Source organism: Ascidiella aspersa, chromosome 1, assembly GCF_963924565.1.
Source record: "Ascidiella aspersa chromosome 1, kaAscAspe10.2, whole genome shotgun sequence".
Classification (NCBI taxonomy): domain Eukaryota; kingdom Metazoa; phylum Chordata; class Ascidiacea; order Phlebobranchia; family Ascidiidae; genus Ascidiella; species Ascidiella aspersa.
In genome coordinates, this window is record NC_139447.1 from 16,479,587 (window position 1) to 16,505,357 (window position 25,771).

The 25,771-nt window shown below is 35.9% G+C and overlaps 2 protein-coding genes across 2 annotated transcripts; both read right to left on the minus strand.

Moving 5' to 3' along the window:
- Positions 1-3,059: 3,059 nt before the first annotated feature.
- On the minus strand, positions 3,060-11,968 carry LOC146168075 (immunoglobulin superfamily member 21-like). Its single transcript, XM_083386202.1, has 9 exons — positions 11,947-11,968; positions 11,066-11,310; positions 10,291-10,453; positions 9,578-9,799; positions 9,320-9,423; positions 9,108-9,253; positions 8,802-8,955; positions 8,596-8,737; positions 3,060-3,583 (listed from the first exon to the last, which is right to left on the minus strand). The coding sequence occupies exons 1-9, from the start codon at positions 11,966-11,968 to the stop codon at positions 3,060-3,062; spliced, it is 1,722 nt and encodes a 573-aa protein (XP_083242328.1).
- Positions 11,969-13,024: 1,056 nt separating this feature from the next.
- Positions 13,025-22,923, minus strand: LOC146168076 (uncharacterized). The gene is made up of 10 exons (XM_083386203.1): positions 22,803-22,923; positions 22,517-22,685; positions 21,545-21,746; positions 20,813-21,005; positions 17,194-17,306; positions 14,897-15,152; positions 14,657-14,801; positions 14,313-14,458; positions 13,807-13,960; positions 13,025-13,094 (listed from the first exon to the last, which is right to left on the minus strand). The coding sequence occupies exons 1-10, from the start codon at positions 22,921-22,923 to the stop codon at positions 13,025-13,027; spliced, it is 1,569 nt and encodes a 522-aa protein (XP_083242329.1).
- Positions 22,924-25,771: the final 2,848 nt, after the last annotated feature.

Below are 25,771 nucleotides of genomic sequence, written 5' to 3' on the forward strand. Positions count from 1 at the left end.
TTCGGAAGTTCGCACAGAAGATAGCAACAGTAAAAAGCGTAACATAGTCGGGACAGTGTCGGCATATTTACATTGATAAATAACTTATCGCGCACATAAAAGGACACAATTCACAAATGTTTTGCACGGTTCGTTTTTGTGCACTCCAAAAAGTAATTGATCGCGGGAAAAAATACACGATATTCGTAGTTTAGTACTTAACCACGCACTCACGTTTTCCCAGTATAGACACGTAACAGGACACAAATAAAACAAGTGGTACAGGGTTTCCGTGGCCTTTTTGCAAAAAGTACATTGGTTAGATTCGGTTTTACCAAACGAATAAAGGGAGTCATTTGTAACAATTGCGCCCAAGTTAAACTTTATCTGAAAGCTTCTTAGTTTGTTTTCGATTGTTGAATTGTAGAGGTTGCGGTAAATTTTCTACCATGGCAGACGTGCACTCCCGCAATTTAAGGTCCAGTGCCATTTTAATTGAGCTTTTGGAGGAAAGAGAAATGTTGTTTGTATTTTTTCGTAAACCGATTTGGTGGAGTTATACTGCTGGATAAATAATTTTAATATTTGGGTTAAAGTCGTCGATAATGGGTTAAAGTCGTCGATAATCCGAAAGACTTCTGTAAAATCCTGATCACTACCCGATAGAAATATTGTAGTGTCGTCAGCAAATAGGGACACTTTAAATTCTTTGCCATTTATTGTGATGCCGTTTTGGCGGCCCTGTTTTAACGCAGCGGCAAGGCATTCAATGCACAGGACAAATAAGTTGGAGAGAGAGGGTCTCCCTGGCGTACGCCACGTTCAACGTTAAACGATTTTGATAAAAAGTTGTTATCAATTACACACGAAGGATTTTGATAAAAACATTCGATCAATTTAATAATCTTGTCCCCGAACCCGAAAGCAGCTAAGGCTGTATATATGAAGTCCCAGTTTACCGTGTCAAAGGCCTTGAACATGTCTAAAGACAGTATCGCGCCAGGTATATCTTGATAGTCGGCGCAGTCAATGATATCAAACAAAAGACGAATATTAGTGTCTATGTACCGTTACCGTTTTGGAATAAAACCATTTTGCGCAGGCGGGATAATGTCGTTTAGTACCCCTCGGATCCTGGTGTTAACTACTTTTGAAGCAATTTTGCAGTCTTCATTCAAAAGCGTTATCGGTCTAAAATTTCCCGGTTGAAGATGATCTTTATAAGCTTTTGGAAGTAGAGTTGCCACTGCTTCTGACTGAGAAGCTGATAGCCTACCTGTATTGACTGTATGTCGCCAAGCTGCCATATAGACGCATTTGATATTGTCCCAAAAGGTGATATAAAACTCTGCTCGAAAACCGTCTGGCCCAGGGGATTTATTTTTACCCATGTTGCAGAGAGCAGTGAAGAATTCCGCTTCTGTTGTTTCCGCTTCTAATAGTTTTGATTGTTCTGCCTTAATTTTTGGGAGATTTAGTGTTTTTAATTTTGAGGCGATAAAGGTTTTGTTCAATAGATTTCCGTTTTGTTTGTAGAGTTGCTTGTAAAACTCAACTAGGCCGTCCAAAATGTTGTTTTGGTCAGTTATTATTTTATCATCTACAAAAAGCCTGTTAATACCCTTTTTTTCGCAATGTCTTTTTTCCAAATTTAAAAAGTATTTTGTATTTTTCTCGCCCTCCTCTGCCCAGCGAGCCCTACTTCGCGTTATGGCGCTTTTAGTTTGGCGCAGCATTTTGGTCGAGTTCCGATTTAAGTTTGAACAATTTTTCGTGCAAGGGGCCTGATTCTGCTTCAGAGTTCTTTAAAATAGCGTCTTGCGTCTCGCCAATCAGTTTTTCCAAATCGATTTGCTTAATATTAAGCCTTCGTTTTAGTTCGGCCACATATCTAATAGTTTCTCCCCAAACAACTGCTTTCAAGGCGTCCCATTTTACATGTGGGTCGGTTTCGCTTATATGGGTTTTCTGCCTTATAATAAGTGATTACCTTTCTTATTTTATCCTTGTAACGCTGGTCATTCAATAGTGATGTATTAAACGCTGGTCATTTAATAGTGATGTATTAAATTTCCAGTAGCCTCTACCGCGTGGTGCTGGGTTAATGTCAGCCCCTAGAGTTCCTATATTATGGTCGGACATTATACCGGGGACTATGTCTACATTTTTAACGTTTTCGACGAGAGATCCGTCAATTAAAAAGAAATCTAAACGCGATGATGCCGCTGGTAGTTTCTGAAGCCTTGAGAACTTTTTAACGGTTGGAAATTTGTGGCGAAAAATATCTGTTAGTTTGTTATGTGTCATACATTGCAAAAGACTTTCTCTTGCTTTTCGGTTACGCTGTTTTTTACTTCCATTTTCATCTAGGACATTGTCCAGAACTAGATTAAAGTCCCCTCCCATGATTATTGGGGCATCGGAAAAGCTGTCAAGTAGGCTACGGCGAATAAATTGATGAAAAATTCTGGATCGTCCTTATTCGGCGCGTAAACATTAACAATTACTATTGGGGTTGCATTTATTGTAATTTCAACCATTAAGTATCGACCTTCTTGGTCTACCCGTGTGCCTGAGACGGAATAGGATAAGTTTTTGTCGATTAGTATTGCCACCCCTCTACTGCTTGAGGTGCCGTGCGCCCAAAACGCTTCCCCTCCCCATTCCATACCCCATACCCCATAACTTTTCGTGCTTAGCACTACCATGGGTTTCCTGCAAAAGGGCAACGTGACACTTTTTACGACGTAAAAAATTAAAAATCGATTTTCTTTTCATAGCGATGTTTAAACCTCGAACGTTGTGTGAAATAATATTTAAAGACATAAAAATAGTATTTAAACGCGTTTGACACCAATATCTATGTCCCATTCCTACTCCATGCCACATTCACATCTAAACGCTTTATTGTGACCCATAAGACAGGAATGCTTTTTCCCGCAACTACAGTTGACTATCTTATACTTGCAGTGGGTATTACTACACGCTTTACACATGGTAACCTTAGGTAGCGAGTTAACAGTAAAACAATTACAGACAACAGAGTACCTTTCGCACTGCATGCACTCAAGCACATCTTCCTACGTCTTGTATTCTGGCTGGAGCTCATCGCAGCACGGCATACGACTCAATGTCCCTTCGCATGAAGGACATTGACATGTTTCTTTACCCTCTTCGACCAGAAATAACTCGTCCGTGCAGCACTTCATTGCTACGGAATACTTGTTGGAACAACTCCAGCAAACGAAAGTTTTCGACTGAGCCGAAACCATAGCTTCAGCTTGGCAGCCAGGGCATGTCAGCGAAATTCTGGTCGCACATAGGCTAATAGATTTGCTGTTAGGAATCTCGTCTGGGCTTCGTTGCAGCCTTTTCCTTGACCAGTTGTTGGTAAGCTTCGGTGTGCTTGACTTGATGTTGGCGTTGTTTTCAGAGTTGAAGTCCGGGGAGTTCTTATCAGCATCGTTTAGAACGCTGCTTACGGCTGTTGTAGAGTGTGGATTGTTATCAGCGTTGTTGACGCCAGCGCTAGATTGGGGGGCAACTGCGTTATCGTTTGTCTCTCCGTGTGCTTTGGCTTGCTTGTGCTCTTCTTGACTTTTTACTAGCCGAGGAAAATCTTTTTGACGTTTGGGACAGTTTGCTTGTTTGTGACCTTTCTCGTCACAATACTTGCAAGTGAACACTTGCCCATGATATATTACGTAAAATTCACAGTCCGCCATCCTAATATAACTTGGTAAAGGGTTTTCTTCCACGTCCGTTGAATTCATTGTCAAGATTCTTATTCCGGTTAGCAACCCAACCTTGTCCTTCATGTGTGTCACCTTTTCAACTTTTCCATATTTTGCCGATATTTCCTCTGCTATGAGTTCACTGGGGAAAGGGATAGGCACCCAGCCAACTGCGATGTTAATCTTGTCATTTTCGTATAGTTTAACAAATTTCACTGATTCTGCTGCGCATAGCTTTGTGTAAAGTTCCAAAACATTTTGTCTATTGGTGCAAGTAATGTCGACGTTTTGGCCTCGCATTTCTGCAAACGTCTTATCCCAATTCCTAATTATTGTTAACTTTTAAAAAACAGTAATTTCTGCTGGAGGCAACTGCCTCGAGTGCTGTCACAAACACAATATTGTGCCGACTACTTTGGAAATACTTCGACAAAAAAACACTCGTGTTTACCTCGCGACTTTTTTCTATCGAACGCGTCATAATTCCGATTTATGATAACTTTGATAAGTCAAAAATTTGGCGGAATGCGAAGCGGAAAACATCTTGCAAAGGTTTAACAACTGGTGCATGTTAACGACGTGTTTGTCTAAATTTGTCAATGAGTGGTGGGCATCAGGCGGTACGCACCGGTTCTATAGAACCGTCTCACGAAATTTTATGAGATAAGCGAACCCGCCGAACCGGTTAGCATTACTGTTTTTTGTCAATGGATTTTTGCATCTGATCTGATACACCGATTTTTGAAATCCAAGTTGCTCACGTGTTTTTTCTTTAAAATGTGCAATGATCATGTTTGCACGTAACAGTCATAATTTTTATATTTGTAGTAATTTTCCGTTTGTGATTTTTTGTCTGAAAATTGTATTGTTGCGTCATAAGTACAACATGTCATGAGACGACGACTCCTGCTTTTTAACAGGGTTGCCAGTTAGGATTTTTTTAAGCCAAATTTGAAAATTTTGGCTTTTTTTAACCTGGTTGGATTTTATTTAAAACAAAAAAACAAATCAAATTTGGCTTTTCTAGGCTTTTTTTGTTTTATTCAAAAATTCGATGTTATGTTAAGAAGAGAACTAGCACAAAAAGAGAAAAATTGCCCAAAAAGAGAAATTCAATGTACAAGCATGACCATTTTACGTTTTTTTTTATTAATTTAAGGAAAACCATAGGTTTGTTAGAGTTTGTACGACATATGGATTTTTTTTGCTTTTTTTAAGTAAGAAAAAATTTTTCCAAAAATTTACAAAAAATTGAGAAAAATTGCCACAAAAAGAGAAATTCATTGTACAAGCATGACTATTTTTTTTTTTTTATTAATTTAAGGAAAACCAAAGGCTTGTTAGAGTTTGTAGTACATATGGCTTTTTTTGGCCTTTTTTAGGTAAGTTTGGCTTTTTATTTTTGGTATCTGGCAACCCTGCTTTTTAATGTTGCTGTTAGCAGTGATGGGATTCAGCCGGTTTGCACCAAACGCTGGAACCTGGAGTTACATCCTTTTCTTACAACTACTTTTATTATTTGCCAAAAAATATGACTTTTTGTAACAGAACCGGCTGAAAAATATGACTTTTGTGATAGAACCGGCTGACGAAAAAATTGAATCCCACCACTGCATATAACTATAATTACTACATAACGCGACTTTTGAGGCATTGTGACGTGTTACGAACGGTTAAACTATCTGCGAAACACAATGCGGAAAGAGCGGCTACACTATTTTTAACTCTTTTGAATATTGAAAATGACGTTCTGAAGTCACTGAACTCATAATTGTCGAGTTTACAAAGATCAAAATGCGTCAAAAATACCTTTGAATGATATTGCTGAAATTTTATATTTCCCCTTGCAAATCAAACATCACATTATACTTTTGTTGTCGTAGAATGTAGATCAAATCTATAAAATATTCAATTACTTCCCGGTCATTATTTGTACATCACATCATCTGCTACAGGCACTTAGTTAATCCGGCACTGGTGGAGGTCCGTTGAACACTAAAACTAAAAGATAAAACAATGTAAAATAAAATAAAAAAACACATATTTATTTAATTCCGGGCAAAATCATTTTTTAATCTTTATACTGGCATGAACTTTATCGTGCCATTTATCTTCATATATGTCTAAAAAATAATACGGCTCGAGGTTTTTCATGCGGGTTTAGCAAACTTTTGTACCACCCCATACTCGATGAGCCTAATGCCGCTTCCACACAGTTCGTAATAACGTGGTACTCTTATTGCGAGGAAGCATTTAATGAACCCATTTCAGACACATTCAAATGCAAACAGTATAGGAATTTGCAGTTTTGGTATTTAGGCTACATGTTTTCGATCAGCGCTAAGTGCAAAAAAAACAAATATCACATGTTGTGGGATTTATATTTACAAAACGTGTAGCGCCAAGTTATGCAACGTTTAGGTGTAAGTTGTGATGCACTTGTAAAAACATTTTCGCCTTAATTAGCCCCCTGATTACTTTTTGGTTACATGTTAATTGCCCCATTCATTTTTTGTAAGCATTGGCTCACGGGACTAGCAAGTTCACGCGGACATTGTAAAACATAAAATCAATAGTGATAAAAGAGCCCACAGCACACAAAACTCGGGCGAGTGTCGCAAATTATCGCGTTGATTGCAGCGGTAATTATTATTATTTACATTTGCTGGGACAACGTCAGTAGCCAAGCAAATTTATGTCATACTAATAAGGTAAAGACGACAGAGGTAGTATTAAACTGGTGAATACTCAACTTAACCTAGGCAACGCCGAGAATTTCGTTTAGTAAATAATGCTTCTTGTAGCAGCTGGTAACCCTTTTGTGCATTGGTTTGTCGTTCTTTTAAACTTTTTTGCTTGTCATTGACATATCGTAATTTGATTTCAACAACTTCAATTAATGTTTGTAACATTCGTTTTGGTTTTATATCCATGTAGCGACTTGTACCTCTGTCTTGCGGTTACCTTATCTGCCAAACGAAATTTCTGTTATATTCTATATATCGCCTTCTCGTGTCATATGCATCTGTATTTACTGTCGTGGCCAGAGACCGCCATGTCTTTCACCTAGGCCAGAACAGATAACTCTGGTCTTTTCGCTTCACTTTTACTCGGCGACCTTCTGTAATAGAATACACTAAACAAGCTAACTGTATACAATTAGTAGTCGGCAATGCGGATATAAGATGCCTTTACCTACATCCTCAGAGATGCTCTAGACGTAGTTCGTTATTTTTATCTTGCTGATAGAAATGAAGTGCATTCTTGCCAACCTAAACTAGATAAATTTATAGGATCGAGGATTTTTGTTTTTTCAGAAATGACGCCACAAAATAACGTCACAAAATTTCGCCTTAACTTGGCGATTACGAAGTAGACTTAAGAACACCACACAATGAGTTTGTGTTGTTAAAGTAAAATGTTAAAGGGCTGTCACCAAGAAGTTATAGAAAAAGGGCCTAGTGTTATAAAATGCTACCATATATTGCCACGTCTGAATGATTGTTCACTCATAACGTCATCAGTCATCACTTTTATTTATTAATTTTGGTTTATCTTTCATTTGTGGCCACCATTTTTTATTACACTCAGAACAGTCTTTAATATGATGCTAATCTCAAGTACCTATATGTAAATTTATTGCAAACATTTTGTTATATCAACAAAGATTAGTATTGGTAATGTCATTACTATGACGTGAAGATTTTTCCGGGGACTTTTAGACAACAACTGATATTGCATATTTGAGCGCAAGCTTGCTCGGGAACAGCATATTCCTAAACATTATCTGTTTTATAATTTAACTTGGCGATCTCGTCTGTGAAAAATTTCTAGATCCGCCAATGTTGCTAAAGATCCTTGTCAACGGTTACGCATTTTATAACCTAAGTGTTACTGTATTTGCGGTGGTAGTCCAAAAAGTAAACAGCACACGTTTAAAATTGGTAGTTTTAAGAAATTAAAGTAAAAGTTCGTATACGATTTCCACGAAAAATTGCTGGCGAAGGATTACACGACCATTTTTATAATTACAACCGAGTGCTAACAATAATTAAGCACCAGTTCTGTTAACAATTCATTTTGAACTAATATGTCGAAGTTCAGTCTTCTGAAAAATACATATAAGGTCGAAAAAAAAGTGTGAGGTAGCGTATATGTTTGTCAAATATATGTTACATAAATTAAGTACGAACAAATAGGACTTAGTTTCTGGTAGTTGCGATGCGATAAACAGCGATCAGTATATAAGCGATGTAATGACAAATTAAAAGAAAGACAATAATTTAAGATTGGTTCCACAGCAGTGTAAATAAAGAACCTCTCAAATAATCTTTGAGAACCAAAGAGTCCGATGATTACAATATGTCAAAAAGTAAGTAAACTATAATTAGGAATAGTTTGCTCGATTATTGGCAAATTTAAGTATAAAACAGCGAAAGAGGAAGGAAACCTATAAAACAAGAATAGAAATATAACAATACGGCGGTACACAGAAAATCACCAAGATTTTTCTCTGGGCCTGTTTTTTTTTTGTTCTTTTAGGCCCATTAGGAAAGCCAAGTGCCCTTAATGCTGTTGTTAAATATAATTGGATGTGCCTTCATTTTTTTAAACATCTATCAAACGAAAGTATAAAATATTCGTAATAAGAAGAAATGCAGCGCTTCCACTGGTCTTTGCTGCATCGTTTCTTTTACCACCTGCATGAAACGATTTTAGATAATTATGTTTGTTTTGGTGTACAATAAAAAACACTGTGCAACACACTACCTTTTTGATCGTAGAAAGATGTTCTCGTCTTGCGGTCTGTTTGTTTAAAAAAATGACTATTAACTAAATGACTTGTTATTAACATGTGTTTTCCTTATTGCATAATGCTTACTATTTAATGTAATTATTTTTGTGCTGCTGGCTGAACCCAACGCGTTGAACGCTTGAACCCTGTACTTTGTATTGTTGCGTCGAACGTTGCGCAAAAGAAGCTTGTTGCCAACGTAAAACTTTTGCTTGTCATTCATGTAGCCCTTACAAAAATATCTAATTTTGTTAACAACGAGATTGCAACAAAAAGTAGAAATATTTATTTACCTTTTCAGTGGTCCAGAGCAGAACTGGCCTGGGGAAAATATTTTGCAGCAAAAGCTCGTTAAGTTGTAAAATAATATTTGTTCCTGGTGAAGGTTCGTCTGGTTTCACTTCGATTTCAAGCGATTTTGATGTTGGTGGTCCTGTAAAATAAATATTTGAAAGTTAAAAACTACGTTTTTATAGTGTAAAATTGCCTTAACTATTGAAAAACAAATTTTCGTTTGCCAAAATTTTTTCGTTGCCAAAATAACATAGTTTTGTGGCCATGTCCCCTTGTCCACCTGGACACATTTATTTCAGGTCTTACTTAGAACTTTGAGCGCGAAGTTCGCATTTTCAAGGCTTTGATGTTTCGCCAAACACCCGTACTCTGCTCCTGTATCAAATTCTGGATACAGCGTCCATAGCAAATAACTTGCACTTTCCCAAAGTTTTGTGTCACCAATTTCAGCCTGTTGAGTTTTTTGTTTATTAATTGAGTATTTATATTTAAATTTAATATAGATAAACAAACAAACCTTAAGATGAAGTATAGTATAATGGATAGTTTGTCCTGATATACCGTTCTCAGAAAGTGTAATGTGACCTGTTGTCAACAAAGCTTGAACATTTTCAGACAAATCTGTATAACATTAATATTTACCAATATATAGTCAAATAAAATTTTGCAAAAACAAGAAAAAATTCCCCGGCTTATTACCGGGGGATTGTTCTATCATCTAATTCTATTCTATACTCTTTCTATAGGCAAGTGGGTATATTTGTTAAGGGTATACCTTTTGTATTTAACAAATCTGCATAGCTTTCTGCTATTTCGTTGACAAACAACGACGAATTGACATGATTTAGTTCGGCTATTTCAACCCCGTTTCGAGTGAAGGTCAAACCTGCAGCCGGCTTGGATTTTTCCACGCGGCAAACCATGCTGAAGTTGTGGTTAAATATCGCACTCCCTTCAATAGATGCGTGTACGGCGATTGATACAGCAGTTGGTGGGACTAAAGTTTATGAAATTAAAAAACATTTATTAAGTTGTTTTGTATAAAGATACATTACAACCAAGTTTGTATTATAACGATATATTGCGCTACGGTAGACTTGTAGATTGGCACACTGTCAATTATAACTGTAGAACTGCCTATAACTCTACGGCAGCCGCTAAACGTGCGAAACGCCCTTGGTCCTAGAAGTGAAAGACGTTTGAATTAGAGATTTATCGAACTTTTTTGACTTTTATTAGTATTTTGTTTGACTTGTTTTATGTACTTTAAAGGGGCTACTAAAACTTTTTTGCAACACCTAAAATATATTTTAATCATAGTGGATATGTTTTGTGTGCGTTCGTGCATTTACATCTCTAAGATTAAGGTAAATTTTAGGCTATAATTTAAAACTAGGATCTTCAGAGATGTTTGTGCCAATGTGCCATTTATTTATTTTATAATATTAACCAGGGCTGCGGAGTCGGACTCAACTGTTTCAGGCTTACCTAACACATTGAGATATATGTATCCTATCTTCTCCACTATTCTTCTATTTACGTATACGCCAACATGGCATTGGTACCACCCGTCATCAGTTGGAGAAGTGACATCGATTTCTAAAGAAAACGATCCACGAGCCTTGATGTTATTGTGAGCCATGTCGTTGGCCTGAAAAACATACCAGGGTAATCTAGAACATCAGTTGCCTTATTTACTAAACATACACCACATACTACACATAAAGTTAAATCATAGTTGTTATTAAACATCAAAATCCAGTGATTGATTTAAGATGCGTTGCTTGATGAAGCATTTACTGTATATTGCAAATAACAAGCCGAGATCGCAAAAAGTAAAATAAGAATTATTACTACATTGTTCAACAATGGTTGCGGTCATGGCCATGGCTAAACAGCGGATAAAAACGATATATGAATTCAAAAGATACAAAATATCAGTGCTAATGTGCGAAAAAAATATTTAATTTAAACGAAAAAAACAATACTTAAACGAAGAGGCTGTTTCAACAAATAAGTTAATATTTTCACATTCGTAAAAATGATATTGCAATTAATAAAAAAAATAAATGAAAAAAATAAAAATTGATTTAAAAAAAGTAATGATTTCAGTAAAATGTAAGATTCTACGCTTCTGTTCTAACGCTTCTACAACATAAAAGGAAAATACCAAGTGGCTTACAAAAAAAATATCTTGTGTTAACAGTTGTTAAAAGTTTACTCTTCCAGTATCTCTAACAAGAAAAGGAATTGTCAAAACCACCTGAGAAATGTTCATTATAGCGTCGTAGGTGAGAAGCTTGACATTCCTCCCGTCTTCAAATTCACGATACCAAACTATTTCCCGTAAAACGGCATTTTTTACCGTTGAAAACTGACACACCAGGGTAACGGGTTGTCTTTCGTTGACAACCAAGGTGGGATTGTCTGATATTCTCAACTCGTTAGTATTTGTCAAGGCCACAAATGGGGGTGCTGGAACGCCAATTCCTCCTCTAATTTTTCCCACTAACCAAATGTAAACTATTTGTTAGATATCCCGTTGTTTCTATTTGTTATTATCATTGCATAACACTATCATTTTTTAAATGCTGTTATGCATATGTTGTACTAATGTTATATGTTACATATCATAAGATATACGTAATTAGCCTACCTGTTCGAACTGCCAGAAAACAAAGATATGTTACAGCGCAAAAAAGTAGCTGCGAATAACCACAAAACATCTTAATTAAATCCAGGTTCTGCTGCACCAACCGCAAATTGTACCTATACGACGAATCTATGTGGCACTGAATATTGTAAAACGTATGTTCCTTCTGCTGGTTACCACGTAGTGCTTAATCTGATCGGATTATCTTGCCATTCAAACTGTCGATTGGTAAAAAGAGCTTTTACATTTATGCGTGATGTATATTATACTGCCATCTGTCAAGAATTTTATGTTGTTTACTACCGCGATTCCACTAGCATATATACATACTATTATCAAACTGCCGTAGCTTGTTACGTCATGTCCTTTTGCGACTTGTTTAATAATAATTAGACCAAAAAAGCCATCATTGATCGGGGGCGAATCTCGGTTGTCATGTACCCCTAAAACTTTATTTTTGGCACTTTTTAACTGCGTAAATAAAAAGATACGTTTCAAGTATGTCTGATACATTTTGCGGTTTGAGTATGTTTGATAAATTTGTTTAAGCCAAAACGTGCCGTGCGTCTCATCGCACTTTCGAAAATTAAAGTTTGGCAACTTAAGCAAAAACGACTTTGTTAAAATCTTTTGTATTGAAAGTAATACCTCTCCAACCTAAAAGTTTAAGCAAAATAAACGAACTGTATAATGTTCGTAAGATTACTTCTTTATGACGTCACATTTGGATGTAACTTTGTGAGGCCATATCCGTTATAACTTTATCTCTCCAAGCCAAAAATCCTACGACAGTTACAGATCACATAAAATATATATCGTTTGATGATATTCACTGGAATGTTCTGGTGTACTAAGATTCTATATTAGTGACTATAATCACCAACTTGTCCCTTATACGAGGCAAAGATTTCATGTCATGTCTTAATTTTATAAATTGTGTAAATTAATTAAAAAACACTGCAGGTGGAATAAGTAGCAAGTTTTCTTTACGCACTTCGTTTGTAATCTAAAATTATAATCCTACGTTTCTGAACAATGCAAAATACACATTTAAAAAAAATGTCAAAATAACAATTTCATTTGAAAAAGTACAGTAGCCTACTCCATGTGGGTGCCTGTGGATTAATCCACAATTACAGAAGGTGCTTGTAATATTACAAAAAGCCCTTAAGGCTTATGCGCAGATGTGGAAATTAGGGCGGATTTATTATCCTTAAGCTGATAAAACTGCAGCGTTGTTTGAATCGCATTAACATTTGTCCGCCTATACCAGGGATGGCGAACCTTTTAATAACGTTGGGAACGAACAAGAATCCATAAATAAGACACAAGTTGGCCAAACATTATGATTATATTCTAATATTAATGCGAAACTTGTTGCTAAGTATTATCTACATTTCATATTGTTCCAAATTCCTAATGGGACATTTTGTGGTCACGCGGGTCAGTGACTCATCAAGCCTGGCCTATAACGTTGCCAATGTACAAACGAAACAACTCAAACTTAGCATAGACTACAATTTAATCCGTGTAAATAAGCACTACACACTTCAAAATGTACAGTTGAACTTATTCAAGGAAGCTTTTCATGGTTGGTCCGTGTTGCATCAGCCCAACAACTGCATCAGAATTACTTGGGCTGCAAAAATGCAAATAAAACTTATTCCTTATGTTTTACGAAGGTAACTTTTAAGGGATGTTCTTTCCTTAGCTTTTATGAAGGCATTCAAAAAGTCTCAAACACTAAGGCACCAGGATAACATCTATTCAAAATAAATAAAAATGCCATAAAAATTTTATTTTTGAAAGATTTTGCTACCATTTTAAAATCTCTGTTAAATTTTTCAACACTTACTACAGGACAACTCAAAATGGTATACAGGGGTTGCAACAAAATAAAATTTATGAAATAAATATAATAATCAGCGCTAAGCCCAACCCAACCCCACATGCCAAATAGTAATAATCCTTTGTACGTTGACTTGGAAATAACATACATGATTTTTTTTACCTTGTTAGGTAAAAAAATCAGTGGTCCGACAGGGATTTGTTTATAACCAAGACATTAAACTATTGGTCCCCCACTTTTTCTGGTGGCTGCATATCACCGCAATTGCTTTTCTAATTCCTGTCGCTGCGTACCAACTCGTTTTATATAAACCATTTGGCTAAAATGTTCATGTTTATTTAAACAAAAAATTATTTAAAGAGTTACATAAGGCCTGAAAGGTATCCGAAACTGAAAATCCTTCGCGCACCACTGGTGGTACGACAGGTACTTGTGCGACAGGTTTAAAAAGTTATAAGAACGAATTAAGTTGGTATAAATTAATTGTTACACTCTGTCCTACCCGGTGTCTGGGAGAAACGCATGGGAAGTGAAAGATTTGCGCAGGTATCTTCTGCGACGTGCATACATCACCAGCAGAATAATAACAAAGAGAATTAACACGCCCACTGCAACCCAAGGAAGAATTTGAAGTACCATGTCACTTACAGATTCTCCTAAGGTTCATAAAAAAGTGAGAAACATATTAACATTATTTCCACTAAAAATCAAGTAAGAATAACGCCAAGCTTAAAAATTAACTAAATTAGAACAGCAATTCGTAATAAGAATATCAAAGCCCATACAGAAGTAGGTATCATTTTGGACGTTTCGAATAACTCTTTATTCATTTTCAACATGTTGAAAATGAATAAAGAGTTATTCGAAACGTCCAAAATGATACCTACTTCTGTATGGGCTTTGATATTCTTATTACGTCTTACTACAACCTCCAACCATTATGCTCCAAAGAACAGCAATTATTTTGTAAAAGATGTCTGTTTATATTGCAAATTACAAATTAAATACTAGTTTTTTCGCAATTGCTTCCTTCAAAATTTCCCTGGCACAAACAAGCTGGTCTTCCCGTGGTTGGGTCAACGACGCAAACACCGCTATTGAGACAATACGGTTCACCAGCATAATAACATGCGGAATGACAGATACGTCCGGGGCTAAAAATGTATATTACACCTTTGAATAAAAGTTTCTACACAAAGCAACTGGAATCGTTAACTAACAGGCGTAAGTAAACATATTGTATATCCTGTTTGTAATTGAACTAACATCTGCGATCGCAGAATGCGATTATTTTTAGTTTTAATTCGGCCAGGTTTTTCAAAGCATTATTGCGAAAATCACAGTGTGTATACCGCGATGGTTGCAAATCCACGTAACCAATAGCACACGAACATGAATACAAAATTGGTTGGGGTGATGGAATACAAATTGCTTTGGCATGGCAGTCGTTTGTTCCACTGTTACAAGGATTCACTATAGCTTCAGTTTCCGTCCGACCTTAATAATAATAAAAACGTTACGGTTTCGAAACTATATAATAGCAATGCGTAGTTTAAAAGTTTACCCTTCGATATAGCGTTTGTAAAACTTACCTGCTCTCCGTACAGTGACGTTTCCAAATTGAAACAATTGTAAAAAAGAGTTGTCAACCCCAGTTGTGTTACTATTTAACTGTTTTGTAGTGATTTTTGTTGTGATTTCCTCCAATGTTATAAGCAGTGCAGCGGTGGGTACATTTAGTGTAGTAGCTACTTCCACAGCGTAGTCAACCAGTACACTTCCTGGACTGAAATCCAGAATAATCGCTCTTGTAACATTGACATCTGCTTCCAAAAACAATTGGCCCACCTATTCCAAAAGACGAATAGCACAATTCGTCAAACCGTTAAAGTTTTGTCAAGATTCGTTTATCAAAGAAATGGGGAAATGCTTGAATAGATGTTCAACTGGATTTCGTTTTTGCATTTACTCAAATATATTGAACTTAATTTTATTATGATAATAGGGGAAGGTTGTCCTAGATGGGACGTTGCCTGAGTCGGGACTTGGGCATTATATCAACGTGCCATTAGGTAGCCCCGATTCTTAATTATTTTTTGGGGCCCAATGGTAGCCATCATTTCAACACAAAAACATTTCATTAGGCTGACGGCGTTTTTACAACATATCAATCTGAAGAAAATAGGGGTGTTTTCGTGCTGGTTTTATTATTTTTATATTTGAGTTATTTCATATTTGTTGAAATTGTATAAAATTCATTTTTTACTAATATATGGGTAATTTACCAGGCTTACTTAAACAGGTAAGTTTTTCTTATTATCTTGTACATATAAGCATGCCAGACAGTATATCTTCTGTATATGGTGATGTGGGGTGCGTAAGATGGGATAGGCCGTTCCCAAGTGAGGAACTATTTGTTGCAACCTACATTTTGGGTTATTGTGACAAAAAAAGGACTTGCCATTACCTCTTTTGAAGAAGCTAACATTTTGTTATAGTTCAAAAGTTTTCAACAAACAAATTTTAATATGGTTAGTTTTAAATTTTTGATGTATGACTGAAAAAATTTTCTACGGTTGCCCTATCCATAAAATACGTTAAGAAATGCACCTGGTTAAAATGGATCATCGTATCAACATGTTTGTAAGAAATATTACAAAAGCAGGTAAAACTTCACTTAACAAAAACCATACCTATTCGAATTAAAACAAAATTATTGCTTAAAAGTTCACAAAAAAACAAACGAGCAAACAGACATAGGTCGTGTGCGTTGAGAGCTATCAACACAGGCAGAATATTTGTAAATGTATTCAATGTAAAAATATAGACACAACAAAACTAAAGTTCCAAGAAAGTCACTCTTTGCCACGCACTTGTCCTGTTAAATTAAAAATATTAATTTTCGCTTACCACAGCAAATTTGTTCTAAGATTCTGTGAATTGTTCTAAACAGGCTAGTTTTAAACTTATGTAAGTGTAGCAGGTGGAGTTAAAGTTGTTTTTAATGCTTGTGGTACAAATTGATCAATTTAAATCAACGGATTCTTCCTGTCCCATCTTTCGAATCACACTGTCCCATCATATGAAACTCTGGTTTCTAAAGACGGGACACAACAACGTTTTTTCTAAGACGCTTTTATAAAAAAGTTAGAACGCTAGAGGCAAAGTTATAAGTGTTTTTAAGCGTAAAGTGCAGAGGTATCAAGTAGGCATGATATTATTCAAAATTATTGTTATAATCAAGAACTACAATCATTTGAAAAAACGTGTCTCATCATGGGCAACCTTCCCCTTTGAGTAAATAAGTTGGCAAGGGCTTTGGCTCTGTACAGAAACCACGTAAAAAGTTATCACAAAAAATAACCGCGTTTATCCTATTAATTTGTCATAAAGATATTACGTACGATACAATGGTAGTTTTGCAAAAAATATATAGATTGGCTTTAAGTGCTAAATAATATTCCATTACCTAGATTTAGAATAACATTTCGGAGAGAGTCTGAGTTCATACGGCACTATAGCTTATATAAACACACAAAAATATGCAGAAAATACGTTCTGAAAGCGCGTCACGTTTTATCGTTTAGTTTATATGTTAGAAAAAATATTTTAAATTTACTTTATACTCACGATAATGGGCTCATTTAAAAACAAAAAAGTGAACATTTTCGCAAAGCACGAAAGTTTCTGATTTTATTTGAATCAAACAGACGGGAAGAGCAATGTTCTGGTACCACAACCCCCGGGAAGCTGCGCATTAGGTGATTTGGGCAAACAAGATATTAAAAGTTTATGACCTTGTTCCAGCCATGAATCTTTCGCTGTTGTCTTGTAAGCCTTATGTTTTTTCGTGATTTTTACATAAGCGTCTAAGCAATTATAACCATACCACTTTTTCCATATTGGTCTTGGTTTCGATATAGTGTGGTGAAGATGGATCTTCCAATCTATCATCGTACAAAATATTGACAACTTGAAGGCGACCAGCGTAATACGTCGCTCCTTTTAAATAAACAAAAAATAAATAGAAAAATCGTATTTTGTCGTATATAAGTAATATAATTTGTCCGTTTTATAAATCTACTGCAGAATTTTTTTTTTTTTTTTTTTGAAATGAATAAAACAGACTTGTATTTACCGGCACATTTGTCCTGCTATTTGACAAACTGTTGACTTTATATGAAATTAATTATTAATTATAGTTTTACTAACTGTATATTTTATCTCAAAAAACAACTAGTTGTTTTAAATCGTATAAATCACGAACTTCACTAAGCTATACTTTCCTTTTGTTTATCGGCAACATATTTCAGAAATCTGTAATAGTACCAAAAGTCACCAATAAGTATAATAATAACGTAGGCAGGCCTACAGCAATTAAACAAACTTAGAAAAAACTTGTTTTGCACATAAAACAGGGGTAGGCAAACTTTTTGGAATACAGGACAAATATTTTTGATCTTGGCAATTTAAACAAACTAAAATAACGCGGATATTCAGCAATCCACATATAGGGGTAATAATTCATTTACTCATAATACATGGTTGGAAAATATTCCACTATATGCTATTCCACCTTTTCATTTTGCAATTGGCGGCCACATTAGTTTTAAAATTTGGTACTGCGCATGCGCATGTCGGACTCGGGATTCGGGTTGTTTTACATGGCCTTACTCGAGTCCCGAGTCCGACTCCGCAGCCCTGGTAGTTGCAATATACTTATTAGATGTAGCCTTCAGTTCTTGGAATTTTAAGCAAGAAATTTAGAATATATTTCTTTGTCTTTTCATTTTACGGCTATAATTAAACGCTATCCAATAGCGCAGTGGTTCTCAACCTTTTTGTTCTCGGGACCCCTTTTAAGTTTTCGATAACTTGCGCGACCCCCCAATTATAGTGTATGATGCATAAACCTGAGTAAATAAAAAATACATTTTAAAATTGGCACAATTCAAATAAGGAAAAAATATAGTCCAGGATTGTATCAAAATTTGGCTAAAATGTGCTATGTATAACAAGGTAAAGTTACGGTTTAAGCCCGGGTGCCAGATGCTTGGTTTAGGATTTGGACATGGTCAAATAATATTTAGCATGCACCTATAGTGCGAGACCAAAGGGAATCAATAGTGGTAACTGTTCTTGGTGATAGTCGTTAACAACAGTGCAATAGGAAAGCTGTCTGTAAATTATATTTCCTTTTGCCAAAATTGCAACACCAAAATGTGTTACTGAAATTCTGTGGATGTTTTAAAAAAGGCTGTGTAAAAATGTATGATGCCCCTGAAAAATAGAAATACTTTGCCTGTAACCCATTGTAAAACTAGCACAAATTTAATGTAACTTGGCCTAAATTTCAATTTGAAACTAGAGAGCCCTATACTACACCTGACCTGACGCTTTTGAGCTGCCCAGAGTTAGTGTAGAAATACGCATCAAATCGTATTTATGTTGTTAAAGTTGGTATAAACAAAGTTTGGAGGCCTCGTGAGCCCGTGGTTTTACTTCATCCCACAATGTTTTAAATAAATTAGGCCAAATTAGGACGGAAAGCTTATTGTCCTAAGGATTTACAAACCGTCGGGCACAGCAGTTAAAAATAGGACAATTTATCGTTTTAATTCAATTTATAGCAGTTTATCGTCCTAATTTTAGACCATTCGCTTAAACTTTAAGCGTTCATTCATTTTTATTAAACATTGTTAGACTGAAACTACGTTTGATTCATTAAGTTATAAGTGTAATGGTGACGTCATAAACGCGTCAGGTTCACTGCAGCAAACATCACACAAAGATAATTGCTTTTGCTTCTTCTATAGTGCTAAACTTTTAGTTCATATTGCCTAATTCTTAACCCCTTGGGGGTCGCGAACCCCAGGTTGAGAACCACTGAAATAGCGCATTTATCCTAACAGTTAATGGTAAAATTAAATTTAATTGGGAACAGGTTCTATCACTCCAGGATTTGCTGACAACAGTTTCAATTTTTAGAGAAACAATCACAAAAGGAAAATTACTGGAAATATAAAAATTAATGTATAACTGTTATGTGCGAACTTGACAATTGGACAAATTTGAAAAAAATGTGATCTACTTAGATCTCAAAAATCGGTCTATTAGATAAGATGCAAAAATCCTTTGACAAAAACCAGTAATCCTAACCGGTTCGTGGTTCTCAAAAAATCTGTAGAACCGTTATAGCGAAGGTTTTTTGAGAACAACGAATCGGTAAGGATCTAACACAAACACACCGATTTTTGAGAACCAAGTAGCTCGAGTGTTTTTTTTTAAACGTGCAATGGTCAAGTTCGCACGTAACAGTTATAGATTGTGTTAATTTTTATAATTGTAGTACTTTCCTTTTGTGATTGTTTGTCTAAAAACTGGATTGTTGCGTAAAAAGTGCACATCATGATACTACTGGTACTGCTGCGTTTTAGTGTGGCTGTTAGCAGTGTCCTAGGATGCCCTAATTGTCGTAGACCAGGGATGTCCAACCTGCGGCCCGCCTGATATTTACGTGCGGCCCGCCACTAATTCTCATTTTCAGTAACCTTTATTAAAAACAGTTGTTTCGAATATCATCAAAACGTGAAGATCGCGCAGTATTTGATGTAGGCATAATCTTGTGTTTTTATAATCGAGTCTAATGTCGCATTTCAACATCCATCGAGCACTTTGTGCACCCATCATTGCTAAGTAAGATGTTTGTTTTTCTAAATGTGTGTTTTTCCGGACCGTTTTAAGGAAATATGTCAGCCCAAACACGTAAAAACTTAAATTTTTGCATATTTGCGCATAAGTTCACTCTCGAAGAACGGGTGTTTATAAGTTAGGTTGTTTTATGACGTCACGATATGACGCAACTTATGACGTCACCCCTTTAATTTGAGAGATTTTGCGGCCCATCGAAATTTTTAAAGTGGCAATGCGGCCCATTCTGCTAAAAGGTTGGACATCCCTGTCGTAGACCTTTTGCTTATAAATGCAAATTTCTAACGGATCGGTGCCGATTCGCACCATTCTCTGAAACCTGGGGTTCATTCTGTTCTTGCAACTACTTAAACCTCAAGAACATGCCCTTGTATGACAGAGTGGTAATGTATGTCCGCTGCTCAGTTTATTTGTCGAAAAATGTGTCTTTTATAACAGAACCGGCTGAAAAATATGACTTTTGTGATAAAACCGGTTGACAAAAATTTTGAATCCCACCACTGGGTACAGCCTACAGCATACCATGAAATTAAAAAAAATTGTATGATTGGCCAAAAATATGATACCCTTTGCATATTTTCAACATTTTTTGTTTACGTGATAAACGAACACTGTACATTTAGAATAAAACTGAAAACGTTTAGGCATCACCAAAACAAAATAATATCCTGTGGGCCAGATGATGACACCGCTGGCTAAATAAAAGGCACATTCGTGTTTAAAGTGTATTGTGGTCGTACAAGGGTTAGTGGGCAAGATTTTCAGGAAACAATAATTTTTTTTAACAACTTTCTCACCTACACAACTTCCATTCACAAGAGTCTCGGATGATGAACAATTCGGTAATATTTCTCCATAACTTTTTGTAAAAGTTCTCGAATATGAGCAATCAAATTGCAGAAACAGGGCCGACGACCTGTCGACGATTGATTGTGCACCATCGATAATTGCGTGTACTCCAGCAAGAAACGTCAAATGTGTTGCGTTTTGCTTTCAGAAATTAAAACATTGCCATTTGCGTAAAAAGTCAAATTAACGTTATTTGCAAGTTAAATATTATATCAATTAATTTCTTCCTGTCTATTGTAAACATAAATTGTAACAACATTGTACATTTGAATAGTAACGTAGGGCTACTATACGTCTTCTTCTTTTCATAGAATAATGAATGGTCCTCCCGTTACTAACAATTGCAAAATGTACTTTTTTTGCGTATTGCGTTTCTTTTTTTCTTTTTTCAACAACAAAATGAGTTCTAATTATTTTTCTTACCAATGATTCGAAAGAAAAAATTAAGGGAAATATCATATTAGTAAAATAAATTTGTCTCGTTTTTGTACCCTTTGTGGCTCTTTGTTTTTTGTTAATATGGGTATGTTTCGTTTTAAATATTGCTTAATGAATCAATACAAAATATGGTACAAAACAAGAAGTTGCAGGTTTTACGCTTGGATTTATTTGTTGTAAAATGTGTAATATAACTTACATATAGACTTTATTCTAACTTAAAGCGTACAACATGTTTATACCTCGGTGGTTATGTTGCACGTGTCCTTTAATCCAAACTTAAAGGTAAGTTTGTATGTCGGTCGATCAGCATACACAATTCTTCCATAGCAAGATGAATTTGGTGGATTGGCTGTAAATTCAGTTACGCTCATAGCATTCGGACGTCCAAAAAATATGTCTCCAATACCGTATCCATAGTGGTTCATAGCACATTTATCTAAACTATAATATTAAGTACTTATTTCCTTGTCATCTTTATTTTCCTTATCATGTGGGCTTATTGGTTGCAAAGTTCCCCTCCAGTTTAAACCGTTAAAGGTAGACGATGAGACACGTTAGAATGGTTAGATAACAATAGTTTACGTTACCGGTACTGAAAAAAATACGTCGATTCATCAAAGTTTGTTTAGATCAGGGGTTCCTAAACCGGGGTCCATGGACCACTTGGGGGTCCGCAAACTACTTTTAGGGGGTCCATGAAGGCCTAATTGAAATATTAGTGAATATTTAAGAAGTAATCAATTTCTTAAAGAAAATAGTTTAATGAAGAATAAAATAGTTGTGCACTGAATTACTTCGACGCCATCATACTTTCACATTTTTGGACCGAATTCAGCAGATTTATACGTTTATTTATATTGTGACGTTAATCAATGACGTCATTTTTGAAAATTTCTTTTCGTGGTCCACGCGAAGCCAAAAAATGTTTAGGGGTTCGCGGTAAAAAAAGTTTAAGAACCCCTGGTTGTACCTTTGCCCAAAGCGCCCCCCCCCCCATAGATGGCATAAAAGTAAGTTAAGAAAGACGATAAGTACATTAAAATAGGCGCTGGTGCTTCAGCCTTCTTAATTAAAGTCAAAACGAATTTTCTTGAAACAATAAGTTTTTACACAATTATTACAAATACTGACGATAAAATCATTTCATGCTGTTAGCTTAAATAGATACATAAATATCACAGTTGAGAACCTCTGCGTTAGAAACATCATACCTAACATCAACCGTGTCGTTGTAACAATAGATGTTGTGAATTATTGTTTCTTCCAATGTGTTGCCCTTTGTAATGGGGTCGTTGCAAACACACCCCCGTCCTGGGACACAGGTTGATGATGTTCCACAAGAAGCCGGGGCAACAGAGGTGCTGCAGTTGCTCAGCGTTTCTGAAAGCACAATATTGTGCATCAGCATATCTAAGTGTTTTTACAACTATAACAGCGTTATACACAGTAATTGCGATTCACCTCGCTTCAGTGTTTTAAGTCGAGAATAAACCTTACCATAAGCGTCGCAGTTGTACTGACAAACCGCATCGCAAGTGTCATTCCATGAAACTCTTTTCTCAAACCCTACCGCTTCAACTCCATAGCAATCCACAGAAAATTCTAAAGCATTTAACATTGAAATGAAAAGCTCAAAATTGTACGAAACCAATTTATTACGAGTAATACATTTTAATTTGTGGAAAAAGTAAACATAATCGTTTTCAGTCAATTAAATCAAATTTGATTTTATGTTTACTCACCCGAGTTGGTCAAGCCTATTTGAAGTGTACAAAAAATAAGCAAACTTGTTGAGAAACTCATAGTTAACATATTTCTTGCTGCAAATCAATATTTTTAAAGTCGTGTGAAGCCAGCAAAACAACGCAATGGTGAAATGCTGAGAAGCGCTCAATCTGACCTGTTTCCTGCTTGTTTCCGCCCGAACGTGGGTAATACCGGTACGTACAAAGTTTGTGCGTTTTCAAATAACAAATTTAGACACAATCGTATAAAAGAAAAATAACAACATCAGAAAAGCGAATCAATACAAAAGCCGAACTGATTCCGTAATAATATGCAAACATTGTAATTTATAAAATTAAATATGAAACGTTAACAAAACATTTAACCGACCGTTTAAGGGACAATTTGCTCTGTCCTGGATAGGTACGGGAATTTGTTAACCCGCAAAACACTTAATAGAGCGAAACACTACTTTAACACCATCACTACTTTAACACCATCAGAATACAACAAAAAATCACGAAGTAATACATCTGTTTAATACCGGTGCACCTTGCCGCCGTTTTCTATGTTTTGAGTTCAAAAAGATTTCCCTGCAATGAGCATTGCAGAACGAGCAATCTAAATATATTACTTTTTTCCGTAAGAAGGCTCGTTGTTGTGAAGTATTATATATAATGTGTCATTGCAGATTAACATAACATAGCGTGCGATAATTGGAGGGCGACCCGGTCTTAACACTAATGGGATGACTACTTAGATCAGTGGTTCCCATACTTTTTTTGAAAAAATTCCTGCTGGACCTCTGCGACTATTTTGATATTTCGCAGCCCTATAAAAGTTCAAGGTACGTGTCAGTTGAATCATGTTTCTTGTAGTACACTAGTGCAGTTACAATTGTTTCTAAATCTTAATCTAACTAATGCGAACGATTCGCTGATAGCAGATAGTACTGTACAGCCTAATAGATGTTTTATGATGTCACGAGAGACATCATAAAACTCGTTTTATTATCGAATAATAAAGAATAACTAAAGACTTGATGACAGACAATTTTTAAAACATAGACTGATGTTTAAACACATTCGCTAAAGCATTAGCCCTAACGTTTAAAAACTTAGACTAATTCAATTCTCATTGAGGACCCTTTGAAAATGCTGCACGGACCCAGTTTGGGAACCGCAGCTTTAGAGTTTACATCTTTACAATCTCTGTACAAATTTTTCGAGTGAGTGTGGCAAGCAAAACAATTTGCCTCACTCTCGGTTGGGTTACTGGAAATCATGAACCCAGCGCAACCCTCTCTGAGGCCAACCTAAAACTTAAAAAACAATATACGGTGTGTCGTTTTTAATTACGAAAAGATCGTCATGGTAATTTTGAAGGGATGTATAGTATTTTAAATTTTGTGTTTTGCTTTAAGATCGCAGAGCGGAAATTTCTTTCTGCAGCAAATACAAGCGTTTTAATTTGCTATAAACGTTTAATCATTCATTAATTTTGATATTTGAATCTCGATATAGACCAGAGACTCGCAATTATTATACGCCATTGTCCAAACCAGGGTGGTCCAAGCTAGGTTGACAGCATCGCGGGCCACAATATTTTTTGCATATCCTTTGCGGGCCACACAAAGATAATGATCTGGTAGTTATGTAATGGTTGCACTTTCTTAAGGTGATATAACGTGGGCGTTAATTAATTAATTCGGAAAAATCATCTCAGGGGTTGCCGAACCCTGAACTAAAGTGTCTCATCAACGTGGAAATCGGCTGGGATGACTTTTTAAACTTAGGTAATAGCAGAAACATTGAGTCGACGTTATGAAAAAGTTTAAAAAAATTACCCACAAGAAGAGCAAGGTAGGATTGCTATTGGCCCAATGCAAATATCAACTAAGAACAAGTCAAACTTATCGGAAAACTCAATTCCGATCTACATATAAAAGAGTTAATCGGTCGATTTTACGTAACATACCATGGACAACAATTAACATGCAAAGTTGGGGTGAGGCTAGGCACAAGCAAGCGAATTGCCCCAAATAGAAAAATATTTTTTTAGAATTACAAAATATAGTGGAAGAGTGAAAAATGAAAAAATATAGGTCAAACCCAAATTAGTCCATCTACGTCGCTAGAGGGGCAAATCATCCACTCATATAGGCTAAGAACTGGCAAAACAAGCAGAAACCACATGATTTCTACCAGGCCTTGCTAAAATTGATAAAAAGAGTAAAGCAATTGCTTATATTGCGAATCTTACAAGTAGGTATTTGAAAACAACGATTAAACTCAGTAACAAGAAATTAACGCTAACAAACATTTCCGGGCAAACACTGCATCAAGAGGGTTTGACAGATTTTCGAGTTCGAATAAAAATCGCAGAGAGACCCAGCATACAAACAAAAAATCGCGAGCTATACTGTAAGTGTACAGGCCCACATGAATGCGCTTGAAAACTATATGACGCCTTCCGCCATCTGCAAGGTGCGAAACGAAAGTAGGCTTACTCGAGAATTTAAACAAAACCAATGGTAGCGATTCGCGTTCGCGGGAAGGTTTGTATATATATATATATATATAATTGCCTTGTGGACAGACCATGGCTATAAAAGATGAATGAGGCAATTCACAAGTAACTGAAAAGTGATGTTACAGGTTCGTCAAAGGGCTATAAATAATGTGAAATTATATTTTGAAATGGCAATAGAGTTTTACTCATGCCTAAACGTTGCACTACGT

Coding starts and splice junctions, on each gene's coding strand:
- LOC146168076 (XM_083386203.1), bottom strand. CDS start 22,923: ATGTTAAATGCTTTAGAATTTTCTGTGGATTGCTATGGAGTTGAAGCG. Junction 22,686..22,802: donor GTACAACTGCGACGCTTATG/GTAAGGTTTATT, acceptor TTGTGCTTTCAG/AAACGCTGAGCAACTGCAGC. Junction 21,006..21,544: donor CGTGCAACATAACCACCGAG/GTATAAACATGT, acceptor AATTTCTGAAAG/CAAAACGCAACACATTTGAC.
- LOC146168075 (XM_083386202.1), bottom strand. CDS start 11,968: ATGTATCAGACATACTTGAAAC. Junction 10,454..11,065: donor CTATAATGAACATTTCTCAG/GTGGTTTTGACA, acceptor TATGTTTTTCAG/GCCAACGACATGGCTCACAA. Junction 9,254..9,319: donor ATACTATACTTCATCTTAAG/GTTTGTTTGTTT, acceptor AAAACTCAACAG/GCTGAAATTGGTGACACAAA.